The 13,939-nt window shown below is 40.5% G+C and overlaps 1 protein-coding gene and 1 long non-coding RNA gene across 8 annotated transcripts in view; one reads left to right on the top strand and one right to left on the bottom strand.

The window, feature by feature from the left end:
- Nucleotides 1-2,322: 2,322 nt before the first annotated feature.
- The window catches only part of LOC144063708 (uncharacterized), a 131,363-nt gene continuing 119,746 nt past the window's right edge, over nt 2,323-13,939 (top strand). For both annotated transcript variants that reach the window (XR_013296627.1, XR_013296626.1), the window contains exons 1-3: nt 2,323-2,422; nt 4,967-5,119; nt 6,645-6,801. This is a non-coding gene — a long non-coding RNA (uncharacterized LOC144063708). The remainder of the gene's footprint in view (nt 2,423-4,966; nt 5,120-6,644; nt 6,802-13,939) is intronic.
- ntng2b (netrin g2b) overlaps nt 7,998-13,939 on the bottom strand; it is a 67,880-nt gene continuing 61,938 nt past the window's right edge. For all 6 annotated transcript variants that reach the window (XM_077585497.1, XM_077585498.1, XM_077585501.1 and 3 more), the window contains 2 exons: nt 12,363-12,497; nt 7,998-9,918 (listed from right to left, as the gene is read on the bottom strand). In XM_077585497.1, coding sequence (XP_077441623.1) covers nt 9,698-9,918; nt 12,363-12,497 — 356 coding nt within the window. In that variant the 3' untranslated portion in view covers nt 7,998-9,697. The remainder of the gene's footprint in view (nt 9,919-12,362; nt 12,498-13,939) is intronic.

Below are 13,939 nucleotides of genomic sequence, written 5' to 3'. Positions count from 1 at the left end.
TTATTTGTTGGGGGAAACGGGTTCATCTTTCCAAAAGCAATGTTTTAGTCTGACCAGGAAAAATTCACAAGGCTGATTTTTTTTTCATACAAAAATAAATGTACAATGAAGAGAATTCATATTTCTTGTAAAAAAAATATATATATGCTGAGTTTAAGACTAATAGTATTTTTCTTTTATTCTGGAAAGTCACAAAATTGAGGGGAAAAGTTCAATATTTTTTTAAATAAAGCCTTAAAACACAGTCTTTCTGAAGAATAAGAAACCTGATTAAGTGAAAAAGGTTTGCATTTTGAAATTAAAAGAAATTTGTGTTTTTGTTTATAAGAGAATTTTTTTTTTCATTTCCCCTGGAAAAAAATGTTGCAATTTTTGAAGTTGTAAGATTCAATAAGAAAATATATCTATATTTTGAAGAAATAATTTCCAAGATTAATGAAAATGTTAGCAAAGGACGTAGTGGAATTACCGACGTGCGAGCTTTCCAAATATTCAACTTTATTTAATGTTGATTAAAGTTGTAACCTTTTACAATAACTGTGAAAGTGTTGAGATGATTGACTTGTTCAGAAAGATTCGCAGGAAATTGACACTATTGATGTCGGGCCCAACACAGCCCACTAGAGGGCGCACTTTGACTGTACATAAGTCGGGAGCGTGGCAGCAGTTCTGATCACAATTGGAAGTGTCACGGGACACCACCAAACAAAAAAATCTCGCAAAAAGTTTCTTCTGAATGCTGGAATAAAGATGATCTCGTCTCAGTTTACTCACAAATGGACGTGACGCGAAAGTAGCTTTTATTTATTTTCTCGATTGGGCCGGTTGGTACAGCCATAAACAGCACAAAACTTCGGCATATTCTCATCTTTTTCCTATGGACAAATTACCCCCCCCCCCCCCCTCAATATTATTAGAATAATTTTCAGATTTTTGTCCTCGTGCAAAAGGTCACATGGTTGGCTGGATACGTTTGCTCAGTTTCGTAATTGTTTCACGCTGCACCACTAGCTTCCTGTGATCATATTCATGGAATAAAAAAAAGCAACAAGCTCGCCCCTCATCAATTTTGTATCAGGCCTCGGATCACATTTGTGGGATTATTACACCGGCGCCGCTAAAGAATCAAAATCCCCTGATAAATATGAATGTTTTCCTGATAAACAAATCAACCGCATCATTGACCAAATAGCCTTCAGACTGGAGCGTGTCGTGGCGGAAAATGGAAATGTGTTGGTTTCAGGTGCAACCAGGTATCGCAATTTTTTTTTAAATACATTCCTATGCGTTAGTACCTGCCAGCCATACTTGAGTAAAAAGTAAAAATATCATCATCAGAAAATAGCTTTGTAGAAGTAATCTTGTAGAACATGACTTATTACAGGTTATTTAGGGATGCCGATGTGAAATCCCCCAAAAGTCATTTCCCCTCATCAACTTGACGAAATGTTTAGCGAGCGTATTTTTAGCTCTAAATCCCGCTAGCTCAGGTTCGACCTCCAGCGAGTGGGAATACAACAAATGCTGGCGGCGCTTTTAATGAGCTCTGTGAGAACATTTCGGAAAGGATGCTTCTTGTCTGAGATTAGAATTGAGAGAGTTTTCTCGATGGAATGAGGGGCTACAAGATGGATTGTTGGAAAATGCGCTTGGTCCACCGATCAAAAGTTTACAGACGCCTTGTGTTTCCTATGCTGTCTGCTTTTTTTTTTTTTTTTTTTGGGGGTGTTACAGCCGTACATGATGTTATACTGCCCCCAGGTGGCCAAGGCACGTACATCAGAAGGTTCAGCACAAAATGTGACAAAAACACTTGAATTCTTTACTGTATATTATATTACGCACACAAAAACGGCATACGCTAATAATTTAGCATCCTGCTAAAGACGGAGCCGAAGTCTGCTCCATCATGCCCTCGTGACAAACGGCGAAGCAGACTTGCTTGCAGATGGCGCTCTTAGGCGCCCTGGAGGCGGCCCGCTGGCGAGGCGCTCATGTTACACAAGTAACCCTGTTATCCTCCATTTCCGCTACACACGCGCGCGAGCCAAAAAGCATGCAGCACACACTCTGTCCAGTAAGACGGCACGGTTGAGTGGATGAAGCAGGAATATTTATTAGAATACTACAAATATAAGTGGAGCAAACCCCCACAATCGTGGGTTCCGGGATCGTACTGCTGCTATTTCGCAGATTTTGTTTTTACAGTTTATCACTATTTTTATTCTACCTCCCATTTGTTTTGGGTGCAATTCCACTTTCAACCGTTAGGCGGTACACTGTTTTGTTTGACACTGTAAATTTGAAAGAAGAAGAGTGAAAACAGGAAGTAGTTCAGCAAGGCCTAACAGTTTTTGTGGGAGATTACCTAATGAGAAACCCTCTTCAATCCTGTATTTACCTCTAAGAAAAGCAACGACTTGTAGGTTCATTTGATAAATTACATATTTGGCCATGATTATTGATATATATTGTGGGATGATAAATGAAGTGAAGAGATTTCTTGACCGCAAACACATACAATAGCGGTTATCAGTACACTGATACATTGATCAATATTTTTGTGATATCCATTAGCCTTACAATATATTGTGTTAAAACGTGTTTGTATTATTTTAAAGGTATGTTTACGTTTTGTCCACACATACACCAAGAATGCCTGCGAATCTTGTTTTATGCGCCGTTAGCAGTTGTTTGAAGGCTTAAAATGTACGTCATGCTAAATTCATTAGCCTGCCTAATTGTTTCCTAACGGATGTTAGCATTAATCTAGCGGATTTTCATTTGACTCAATCATTTACTTTGGTTGAACAATGTTAAATATACCAACCAAGTTTAATTCTACTTTTTTTTTTGTTGCACACACTGCTTGTATGCGTTGCGGCTTCGCGTGTAGCAGCAGTTGTTTGAAAGTTTAGAATTACCATAACATCTGCAATATGCTAATTTCTGTAAGCCTAGCAGCTAACATGTTTATTTGACCAATTACATGATATTGTTGAACATTTTAACACGTTTTAAGTGTGTGGTCTCTGGAGATTGTGGATTTTCACCTCTGGCGGTTGTTCTGAAATGCACAGTAAGAATAAGCAAGCGTTCACAGATACGGAATTTGAACTGACTGACTCCATCTCAAGCGCATTTGACAGATCTCATCAGTCCCAGACATCTTAAATGAGGCGTATTATGTATACGTGCACCTCGTGGCTCCTTAGCAATGTTCAAAAGTGCTCCAATCAATCAGAAATTTTAAATGCCCGCCTGCTGCGGTTTTTTTTTCTCTCTCTCCCCCTTTTTAACCCTGTATGACTTTTGCACATCTAAAGTCTCGGGTAGTTGGAGAACTCCCGTGAAGGTCTTTACTCATTTAGCTCGACTTGGGGACTGTAGCACAACTTGGAAGATGGCCGTTATTTTCACGGGGGTAACGTCAAGGAAAAGGATCTTGCTGAAGTTTCTGTGCCAGCAGTCAAACTACTGTCATGGCCCTCTCGTTACCCGGGATACAGAATTGCGGCTCTTTGTTGGCCTTCCCCGAAGAGAAGGCGGCTTCTTGTTTCTTTCAGACGCTTTCAGGCGGAGGCGCGCGAGGAACAAAACCAAATCTCAGCCGCTTTTCAGGTGACGTCGACAGCAAGTATGTTTACTCTGCAGTCCTTAAATCTGGCGAGCTCTTTGTTGATAAACCCGACTTCCTTTCCCTTGGCGACGTTCTTCTTTTTGAGGGGAATCAAATATTCCTTGTGCCACTTTTTGTTGACCTTCATGTCGCCTTCATTTTAAGTTTTCACTTTTTATCCTACGGCTGACTAACGTCTGACACGAGTGACACCATTTGCAATGCGTCACCAGTGAGTTTACAGTCTCATTAACTACGCAGCTAGTAACAATAATTAGCCGATGAACAACTGACATTAGCTTACGTACCGTTCTTTGTGTAACTTCAGATGTTGAATGAACTTTGAAGGTCTTGCCTCTCCGTCTAATCTCATCTAGGACATACCGCAATTCTTTTTGTTGTTGACCACTTCATAGTTTTTGGACCCAAACAACTAGTGATGCAACGGATCACAAAAGTCACAGATCAGATTGTAAAAAAAATCGACTGAAATCAGATAAATACAACTTTGTCGGATTTAGGAACACAACTTTAAGTGCAATATAAGGCAAGATACGTCATTATTTTATACATTGTATCAAATAAGGTATCCTGCCTTATGTTATATTGCACTTGTGTTCCTAAAATCCAAATGCCCATATTGGACATTTTGAATGTTTTTTTTTGTTTTGTTTTTTAAGCTAGTGTTTTAAAAAATAATTATAAATGAAGGCAAAGTTGTATTAATTTATTTTTGTGCTGAAAAATACATCGGAGTGCAATTTAAGGCACCTTCCCTTTATTTAAACAAGTGGATTACTAAGTAAATAATAATAATAATAATAATCGTGCATTATATTTAAAGGCGCCTTTCTTAGCACTCAAGGGCACCGTAAAGTAAGTTAGGAGAGGAAAAAATAAAGTAAAAATAAAAATGGGGTAAGGAAGAAGAGCAGAAGTTCAACATATGAGTCTGTTTCTGAGTTGAGGTGGTAGTGAATTCCATAAAAAAAAAAAAAATCACGCAACGTTGAAGGCAATCGGGTCGGCCGTCCTCGTCCATGAGGTGTTCGTTATTTCTTTTTCAGGGAGTTGGCAACCCTAACTCTACCCAACGCAGCTAGCAACAGGAGATGGCTTTTGTAAATAAGCATAATAATAAGCATCTGTGGTGAGTATGATGGATTTAAAAAAAAAAAAGATTTGTGAACTGCTACTGTATTTTGTAGTGCAGATGTTCGGACTTGCCACCCCAACCCATAAAGATTGAACTGATTTTGCCATTTTCACGTGACCTTAACGAACGACCTAACCTATTGTGTGTACTGTATGCGCACCGTGCCTCATAGATTTGAACTCGCTCCTCAGGAAACATCTGCTGAGGCCCCCCACCCACCCACCTCCCGCCCACCCCCCCTCCTGTCTGGTAGCTCTTGATCTGCGGCAACACCATTGGGGGTCTTTGCCAAGTCCTTCAGCTCGGCCTCAGGCGAAAAGGCCTGCTGGAGACGTTTCGTCAAGGTGAGTGGCCAGCGTTCTTTCCAGAGCTCCCCGTCTTGACCCCGTGTGGAAATTGACCGCACATTTTCCAGTCCTGCCTGCAAGTCAACTGGCGAAGGGCGGCTCGCAAAGCAGCACAGGCGCCGGCGCCGCGCGCTGACTGGATGCTGGCGAACTTTTCACGCCGACTGGTGGAATTTGCATTTGGTTTTTCACGGCATTGCAGCATCAGCTCAGCCTGCCATGAAATATTCATACATGCGTGTGTACGGGCGCGGCTTGCGTCAGTGTTTTTTTACGCAGGCGACGCCGCAGATTTGCCTGTAACGTGTTGACACCTGCCTGTGGCTTCTGTGGTGGTTGATGTGTTTTTTTTTTTTTTTTTTTTGCACTGTAGAAAAAGCAAACATCTTGCTTCAGAAGTATTTGCATCTTGCCGGCGTCAGGCTGAAGCCTTCTATGTCAAAATTTGGTGAATCTTCAAAGGGCAAATACCAACAAAGAGCAAGCATGTTAAAAAATGATGTAATTATTAACAATTTGGCCTATATATTTGAGGTGTACCTATTAAATCGACATATACAATACAACATGTATTGTCCATATAGGGTGAATTGAATTGTGTGAACCTGAAGCCATTTTGGCTCACAACCGTATGCGTGACCTGGAAATAGACAAAATGGCTTCCTGTCACCTGCTGGCCTGCTTGTTGTGGGAGGAGCAGCTTTGAACCAAATGAAATGCACCGCAAACTTTCTCAATGGGATGATTTGTCTTATGATATTTTTTGGCGTGGGTCAGGGTCCAAGATTATTATTCTTTTTTTTTTTTTGCGAATGTTTGTGTTGTGAAATTCCGCCCAAACTTTGTTTTGTCGCTGTTTACGCAGCATGCAAAAGCTAGCTTGTTAACGATCTTACTAAGCCAGTAGCTTCGTTTGGACTTGTTGCAACCCGGAAGCAAACGACTGCCAAATATTGGACAAAAATCGTCCACCTGCTCCTGTTGGAGACGTTACTGAGGTACTTAAATAAGAATGTATTGAATTTACTCTAGTGCTTCTCAAAGTACTGATTCACTTTGCATCACATAAAAACAGTAATGGGTATAAATAGTGGGAATGAAAATATGAAATTATCGGTGGGAAATAAAGTACACGCATACTTTGTGACTGCACTTTTTTCACGTAGTTTTTCTTGCTTGGCAAAATAATAAAACTATTGAAATAATGATTCAATTAAAAATACATTTGACAGGTTACGTAAAAATGGTACCTGAATAAATGAAAAATACTGTTTGTAAAAAATTTTAAGCAAATGTATTGCGCTTGCAACTGCGCCGTACAACTGAGCTTTAGTTGGCTAGTGATTCTGCGGCCTACCACTAGAGGGAGCCAGCCACAAAATGTACTGTATTTATAACACATTTGTCCTTTTTTCTTCTTATTGTTGTTTATGTTTGTTGAAACCTTTTTAAGGCCTGTGGAAGAAGTAAAACCGTATTAAAACCTATTAAAAATGATATTGACATATTCTTTATATTGCAGATTGCACCAATTGCGGATGAGTCCGCAACATATCCCCTGCAAAGAAGCGTTCGCTGTACTTGGAGCTGCGCATGGCGGAGCCATACTTGACTTGGATGAAGTTGGAGAAATCCTTGAGATCCTGTCTGTGGTTGTGGAAATGATGTTGATGAAGCAGGTTTGTGGCGTTCCTTACTACTGGCCAGGCCCAAGTAATCCACTGCCGGCCGCCAATCAAGTTGCAGTGTTATCGCTCGTAGGCGTTGCGAACGGAATTGGGAAGCTTGCTTTCATGATCTGCTTATTCATTTTATTGTGCCGGCAAACAGTTGCTCGACTATCAGTCACAGCTTTTGTCTCGAGGCGCCGCGTCGTTTGACACTTTCAATTAATTCACCCGACGCCTCACTCGTGTCCCGTTTAACAATGTATTAACGGATTGTATGCGCGCTGTTTGAGGCGTTAAAGCCTTCTGTTTGATTACCAATTAAGCCACATTTGGATTATTTACTCACTAGACGTCAAGGGGGAGAAAGAGCGCATGTTGTATTTTCACCTTCATGACAACTAAGGATGGCGCTACACGGGGCTAGGGGAAGGGCTTAGCCCCATCGCAAGTCGGTGTAGCCTCGGTTAAGCCCCTCCGGAATGTTATTTGATATTCAAAAAATCTATTTATAAATGACTTTTTCAGCTTCTCGCGTACCGGTCAAGTCTCCCCACCAAAATGTTTTGCTTTTTTACGCCTCCAAGAAGAGAAGTTGAGTCAAAAACAGCAAAAAAACAGCATTTTTGTTTAAGACGTAATTGCTTAAAATAACGAAAAACTTCCAGTTTGTGAGCAGACCAAAATCTCGTCATGTCAAGAGCGACAAAAACCAGGCAAAATAAGCATGAAAAGTAAATGGAAAACTCTTACATTCTTACAATCAGGCAGTCAAGCAGTTAGCCCATAGAATAATTGAGTATTCGGATTAAATTGATTTTACATCATGGACTACAATAACGGGCATGGTTTTACTGTTGTATCTGTGACTTGTGAGTGTGTATGGCATTAAGAGGCGCGGAAAAAGAAAAAAACCAAACATTTTTATTTATTTTTTTTAAATTATTATTTTTTTTTTTTAAAAAAAGGAGAGCAATGATGATGTCAAATCGAATGAACAATACTGAGCTCTCCTGGGGGAAAAAAAAAAAAAAAGAGGCGCGGTCGGGCCTGGTGAGTGACGTGAGCGTCAGCAAATGAAATGATGCCCTTCACCCAAACTTGCATTTTGCGTTTTTTGTTGTTGTTGTTGTTGTGATTGTCAGACAAGCAGAATGTTCTTTTAAATAGGCTTGTGTCAATGTTATGGGAAAAGAAGAATAAAGAAAGAAGGCAAATAAGTCATTTACTGCAGCACTTTGTACGTCGCGCGTTGCAAACATCAGTTCTTGGTTTTTTTTCCTCCATAATTTATTGTAACCTGAAAGGAAAAATAATTTCTACAAAAAATATTCAAATAATGCTATATATTATTCATTCTCGCTCTGGTTGACACTTCTTTCCGTACACTGTGTGAAGATTAAAACTGGCTAAAGTGTGGCGGCGGCGGCGGCAACCACTCATCCCCATAGCAACCGTAATACTGTGACTAAATCTATCTGCCGTAACCCGTTGGCTATGATATCGTTTAATATATGTAGAATCTCAGCAAACTGTTAAGTGGGCACATTAGATACATGGACTTAAGATACGGTTGGAACAGAAAATGCAGCAGAAAGTGTACAAGTCTGTTTTTTTTTTTTTTTTTTTTTGGACAAATAAAACGTGGTTGTTGTGGGCCTTGCCTCGTCACGGGGGGGACTGCAGAGCCCCCCAAAAACAGACCAAAAAAAATGTCATCGTGTTGACAGCCATTCCATTTTCAAGTGAATCAGTGGTGATTTAGGTGATTCTGCTATATATATATTTTTTTGGTTTGATGCACATTGCTCCTGTTCAGGAATAAAGGGAACAGTGGTTGGTATGATTATACATAATATATATATATATATCATTCTTTTTTTCTTTTTCTTTTCTTTCTTTTAGCCTGCGTTTCTTTCTCTTTCACGTTTTTATTTGTCATATTTTTGTCCATCTGGCACCTGAGCACACACTCCCATCAATCCTGTGAGGTGTGTTAGTGGGTTTGTGTGTCCTTGTGTGTGTGTGTGTGTGACATTTGGTGAGTGCTGCACTCGCACACACACGTGTACGCACAACTCACAAGAAGGTTGGGGGGATATTTAGCTTTGGGCTGACATTTCAGGGTGAACTTAAAGCGCACTTGAACCTTTGACCTGAGCTGACCCACGCTAACACCTGCGACCACTTGGGGCCCCCAAAGAGCAGCCAGTAGTATTACTGTATTTTGTCTTTTGAATTTTATTGTTTTATTTTTTGGAGTGTTATTGGGCAATGACAGATTAACAAAAAAATTGTTAAATGTTGAACCTCGCACCAAAAAAAACTACTAAAAATGCACTTAATTATATCGTGCGTTACTTATAGACTTTGTGCTTTACTATTATTGATATTTGTCTTCAAATATTTATTGCTTAAAGGATTAGAATGCCGTGCAACCGATGCTATTTCTTAGCCCACTTATGGCGGATCACATTATGTGTTAGCATTAATAAGCCAAAGTGACTTTTTCTATCCTCAGGTTCGAATTAAAAAAAAATATATATATATAATTTTTACATATGATGATATTAAGTATTACTTGGAATGGTTTGTAAAGTCAACCATAGTCTGTTCTTGTAGTATATTTATTTATTTGAAAGTCTACTCATCATAATTCTGTTAGAATACGTCCTCACCTTTCTGTGACTCTTCCAGTCTTTCTGGATCTCTTTTGCGACCTGCTGTTGACACTTTCTGAAGTGCCAAACGTATCGCAGTTACGGTAAGTCTAGAAAAGCTTAAACTAAGTTGACCTCCGACATGCATTTTTAGGTTCATCCTGAACTCGCACCCAAAGCCAAATACGTCAAACGTTCCCAGAGTCGTGTATAGACACTCGTCGGTGTTGCGCGTGCGTGCGGCCGTTTCAGTGGGGCGGCGGCGCCAGCAGGTGGGCCAGCAGAGTGCAGAGCAGCAGGGCGGCGGCGGAGGGCTGCCACGCGGCGGCGCTGTTGCAGTCCTTGCCCGCCTCGCAGCGCGGCTGTTGGCACAGCACCCCCTTGAAGTCGGGGGCGCAGGCGCACTTCTGGTTCTGGTAGCACGTCCCGCCGTTCTGGCACAGGAGCATCTCCTCGTCGCAAACGTTAGCTGGAGGGAAGAGCCGTCAAGTGAGATGAAGAGACGCCTTTTGCGGTGATTTAATTCGCTCTTTCAACAGGGATGTGATTTTTCCGCTAATTCGCGGAATTCCGCTTTCTTTAATCTCCCGCCAAAAAAAAAAAAATTCCGATTTTTTATTTTTATTTTTATTTTTTTTGTAGTTCATTGTGTATGCACATGACTCCGACAGATAACATCTTCTGCTATAACAAAGACATTTGTGGTATGCTCTAATATGAGTTACTTTTCATTTGGTCATGATACAATTATTCGTTCATGAAATTTGAACTCTTCAACATTATTTATGTGTTAATTTAGTAATCACATTAGTTAGATATGATGATATTCTCAGTGATAGTTTTTAAAAGCAAAGGCAGTCCAATGTTTTTGAATGTGACTGATTTTGAGTTGACTAAAACTGCCATTTTATATGGGATAGTTCAATATACATTGAAAATTTATGCTGTTGTTTTGTCTATTTCTTTGTCATGTGAGTGCATTGAAAGTACTTAAAAACACGGAAAACCCTGGACCTAGCTGGGTGCCAGCGGCCCCCAGACCCCCGGCTAAATTTTCAGATAATTTCACTTTGGTCAAATCACATCCCTGTTTCAAGAGTTGCAAAAATCGGCCATTTTGTATTCTTATTTTTCAATATACATAGCAGTACATTGCAATAACATATAAAGATAATAACATTCAAACAGGGTAAAAGGGTAGAAATTTTTTTTTCTCTCTGCTGTAATGTTATCAGAATTGTATTTTGCCAAATACCAGAATCTGCTTCACCCTAAAAAAAAAAATCTTATGGGTTGGGCCCAACTTGTGTCCATTTTATGCTCATGAAAAGCATGCAGCAAATGAGGGCTGCAAGAGTGCCTCGCGACCAACATGAAACTGGCGGCATTTGCAACGCCGTCATCTTCACTTTATGAGCGTTTACCGTCTGCTGGAAATGGGCTTCCCATTTGGCGTCCTAAAAGGGGACGCCAAGGCCAAAATGTAAACAGACTCATTGCAGGGCTCTGCCATTTTGTCCTCTTCAGCCCTCTGCTGTTGACTGTTGACTATTTAGGTTTGGAAAAAATATCGGCTCCTCTTGCTTTGTACTTTACGTTGCATGTTAGTTGGTAACATGTCACGATGGGCTTTATACATTATTTGAAGGCGGTTAAATTCCATCTATCCATTGTATTGTAAAGTTTTTAGTTGTATAGATATTGGATTCGTGTGCAAAAGAGCGTCGCTGCAAATATAACCGTAAGAATTCAGGACAACGAGAACAAAGATGGGGGGTGCTGTAAAAAAAAAAAGCCAGCAAATGAAGATGAATCCCCCTGCCTTTGCCTCAGGGACAACAACAGGCAACACCTGCGTGCTTTTGTTTCCCCCCAGAACACATTTTTCTTTTCTTTTCCCCGGCCCTTTTCCACCGGCGTGTCGTCGCCAGCCCATGAAAACCGTTGCCGTCATTTCCCTATTTTTATGCTTCTTTGTCAGTATGAGCGCTATCTCAGTTAAAAAGAAGGAACCTCTACTTCTACCTTCGCTATTTTCTTTTTTCAGTCTTTGTCGAGAGCGTGACGACTTGCCACATCCGCTCATGGCGCGCACCGACATGCAAAACGAGTGCATTCGGGTGGAGGTGTCGTGAGCGTTCGGGGAGGCGGAGCTTTTTGAAGGCTCGCTTTTTCCGTAATGGGGTTAAGGTGCGACGGCGGCATCAATTGAGGTAGCAGCTGACGCGGCTAATGAGCTACATGATCTATTCCCCTCGGGGCTGGACAAAGCATGCGCGTCGCGGCGCACTCGCCAGGCCTTTTGCAAGGGGGCTCAAAGGTCCCGGAAGGATGCAACAGCAGCAGTGCTGACATTTGACACACGAACAAAAGCATCCCTGCAGGCCCCCCCATAAATATCATTTTGTCGTAGGGGCTTTGTTTGCACACGCTTGAAAATTCTAACAAAAAATTGAGGACCTGGATGTCCTCAAAAATTTCCTACAACTTACCTAAATACTCCTAGTTTTGAAGATTTCATTTTTTGCTTGCTCATGTGGGGTTCGCAAGTGAGACTGTACTTAAATAAAAGTAAAAAATAAATAAATAAATACAGAGTCTGAAACATACAAAGGCCCACACCACATGTATTCTCAAAATATTGAGTACCTGAGGGTAGGAGTTTCTTTTAGTCAGGTCATGTCTTATAGAAAGTGCTTTGGCGCCATCTTAAGATATTTGTATAGACAATTTTAAACCTTTTATAAGAAGAGTCAATTACTCGCACATTTTTGCTATTTGTGACAGGGCTTGTACCCTGTCCCCATTTTTGTATTTATTCATAAAAAAAAAAATATATATATATATTTTTAAATACCTTCGGCCATAAAACATATCAGCATCTTTTTTCCTTTCTTTTTTGTTGTCACTTACGATAACAGCCTTGTTTCCAGTAGTAGCCCGGCAGACACTCGTCGCACTTGGCCCCGGTGGCGCCGTCTTTGCACTGGCAGAAGCCCGTGCCGTTGCAACGGTCGTGGACGGAACCCATCTGGTTGCAGTTGCACTCTTGACGGGGACAAAAGCCATCGAGAAGACGTTTGTTAATTTTTTGGGGCTCGCGCGCGCGTCGATTTGTATTCCAGGCAGGTTGACTTGTGTTGAAGCATGCGTGCCCTTTTCACACAAAGTCATTGTTCTGTATCACCACGAGCAATCTGGACACCGCGTTGCCATCTAAGTCGAGGCTTGTCCTCAGATGCCCGATTACAACTGGGAGACCAAGAAGAGGTAGAGAAGGTCCCCAACTAAACTCCAGCAATAGTTGTTGTTTCAACAGAGAAGTCCAAATATCTGTCTGCGTTAATTGAAGCTTTACATACTGCGCAACATTTATGCTAATTCCTGTTAGCGTGTCCATAGTGTTTGTCATTATATTTTAGCATTAAGCTAGCTAACGTCTTTTAGATGTAGTGGCATAGTTTGGTTGACGTTTTTTTGTGTTTAAATAGGCAATGTTTTGTTGTTATTGTCTCATTTGTCAGTTTTACAGTAAACTTTTTGAATGACAAATAAATAAGCACAAGCGTCTTATTTGGGGAGATCTGGACTAAACTTAGCTGAGGAATGCAGTGGTGCCTTGAGATAAGAGTGACCCTACTTGATAGTTTTTCAAGATACATTTATACAGATTTATTTTAGAGATTTATTTTTGTTTTGATGCATGAGCAAAATTCGTAAACGTGTGCGCTGTAAGGTAGCAATGTGCTCAACTCGTTTAACAACAAAAACAGTTTGGCAGATTGTGAACAATTGTTAAAACATTGACCAAAAAACAGTTTCATTCTTTACATTCGTTCTGCTTTTTGTTTGAACAATGTTCAATTTTATACAGTGCTTTTTGTTTAATTAGAAAAACATGGTTGTGTTTTTTTAAATTTTTTTCATGTTGGAGCAGATTAATGACTCTTCCATTCAATTCAATGAGGAAAGATGATTTGAACAAATTCAATTCATATTTTAAAACTATCCTTCCATTATTTGCGATGATTCCCAAAATTTTGGATTAACTAAACGCTGAGGCAGGAGCTGTAATTGTCGAAAAATAAAACGTCTCACATGGCCATCTGTCAAAGTGCTTTTTGGTTTTATTGAAATGCAAAATCCTCGCTGAGCTTTCCTCATTAGTCCTTGGATTAGTGTTATGACATAAATACGTTTCGCATTTTCACCGAGGCTGACTGACGAGTCGCTCGCCGATAATTTGCCATTTTGATCACAAGTTGACTCGTTTCTTGACGACAGCTGGCAGGTTCTCTCTTGCTTAAAATCAAATTGGATTGTTTACTGTAAAATGAAATATTGACACAAATTGGGTGGGAAAATCCAGATTACGCAATATGGCGGCGATGCGGTTGGTTATGTGTGTTTGTGGGTCATGTGCATTAATATCGGGATTACAAGCGGCGGCCCGGCTTAGTTGCTGACTTTTCCCAGGAGAGTTTGAACCG

This window comes from Vanacampus margaritifer, chromosome 14, assembly GCF_051991255.1.
Source record: "Vanacampus margaritifer isolate UIUO_Vmar chromosome 14, RoL_Vmar_1.0, whole genome shotgun sequence".
NCBI classification, from domain to species: domain Eukaryota; kingdom Metazoa; phylum Chordata; class Actinopteri; order Syngnathiformes; family Syngnathidae; genus Vanacampus; species Vanacampus margaritifer.
This window is presented reverse-complemented; position numbering and strand designations above follow the sequence as displayed.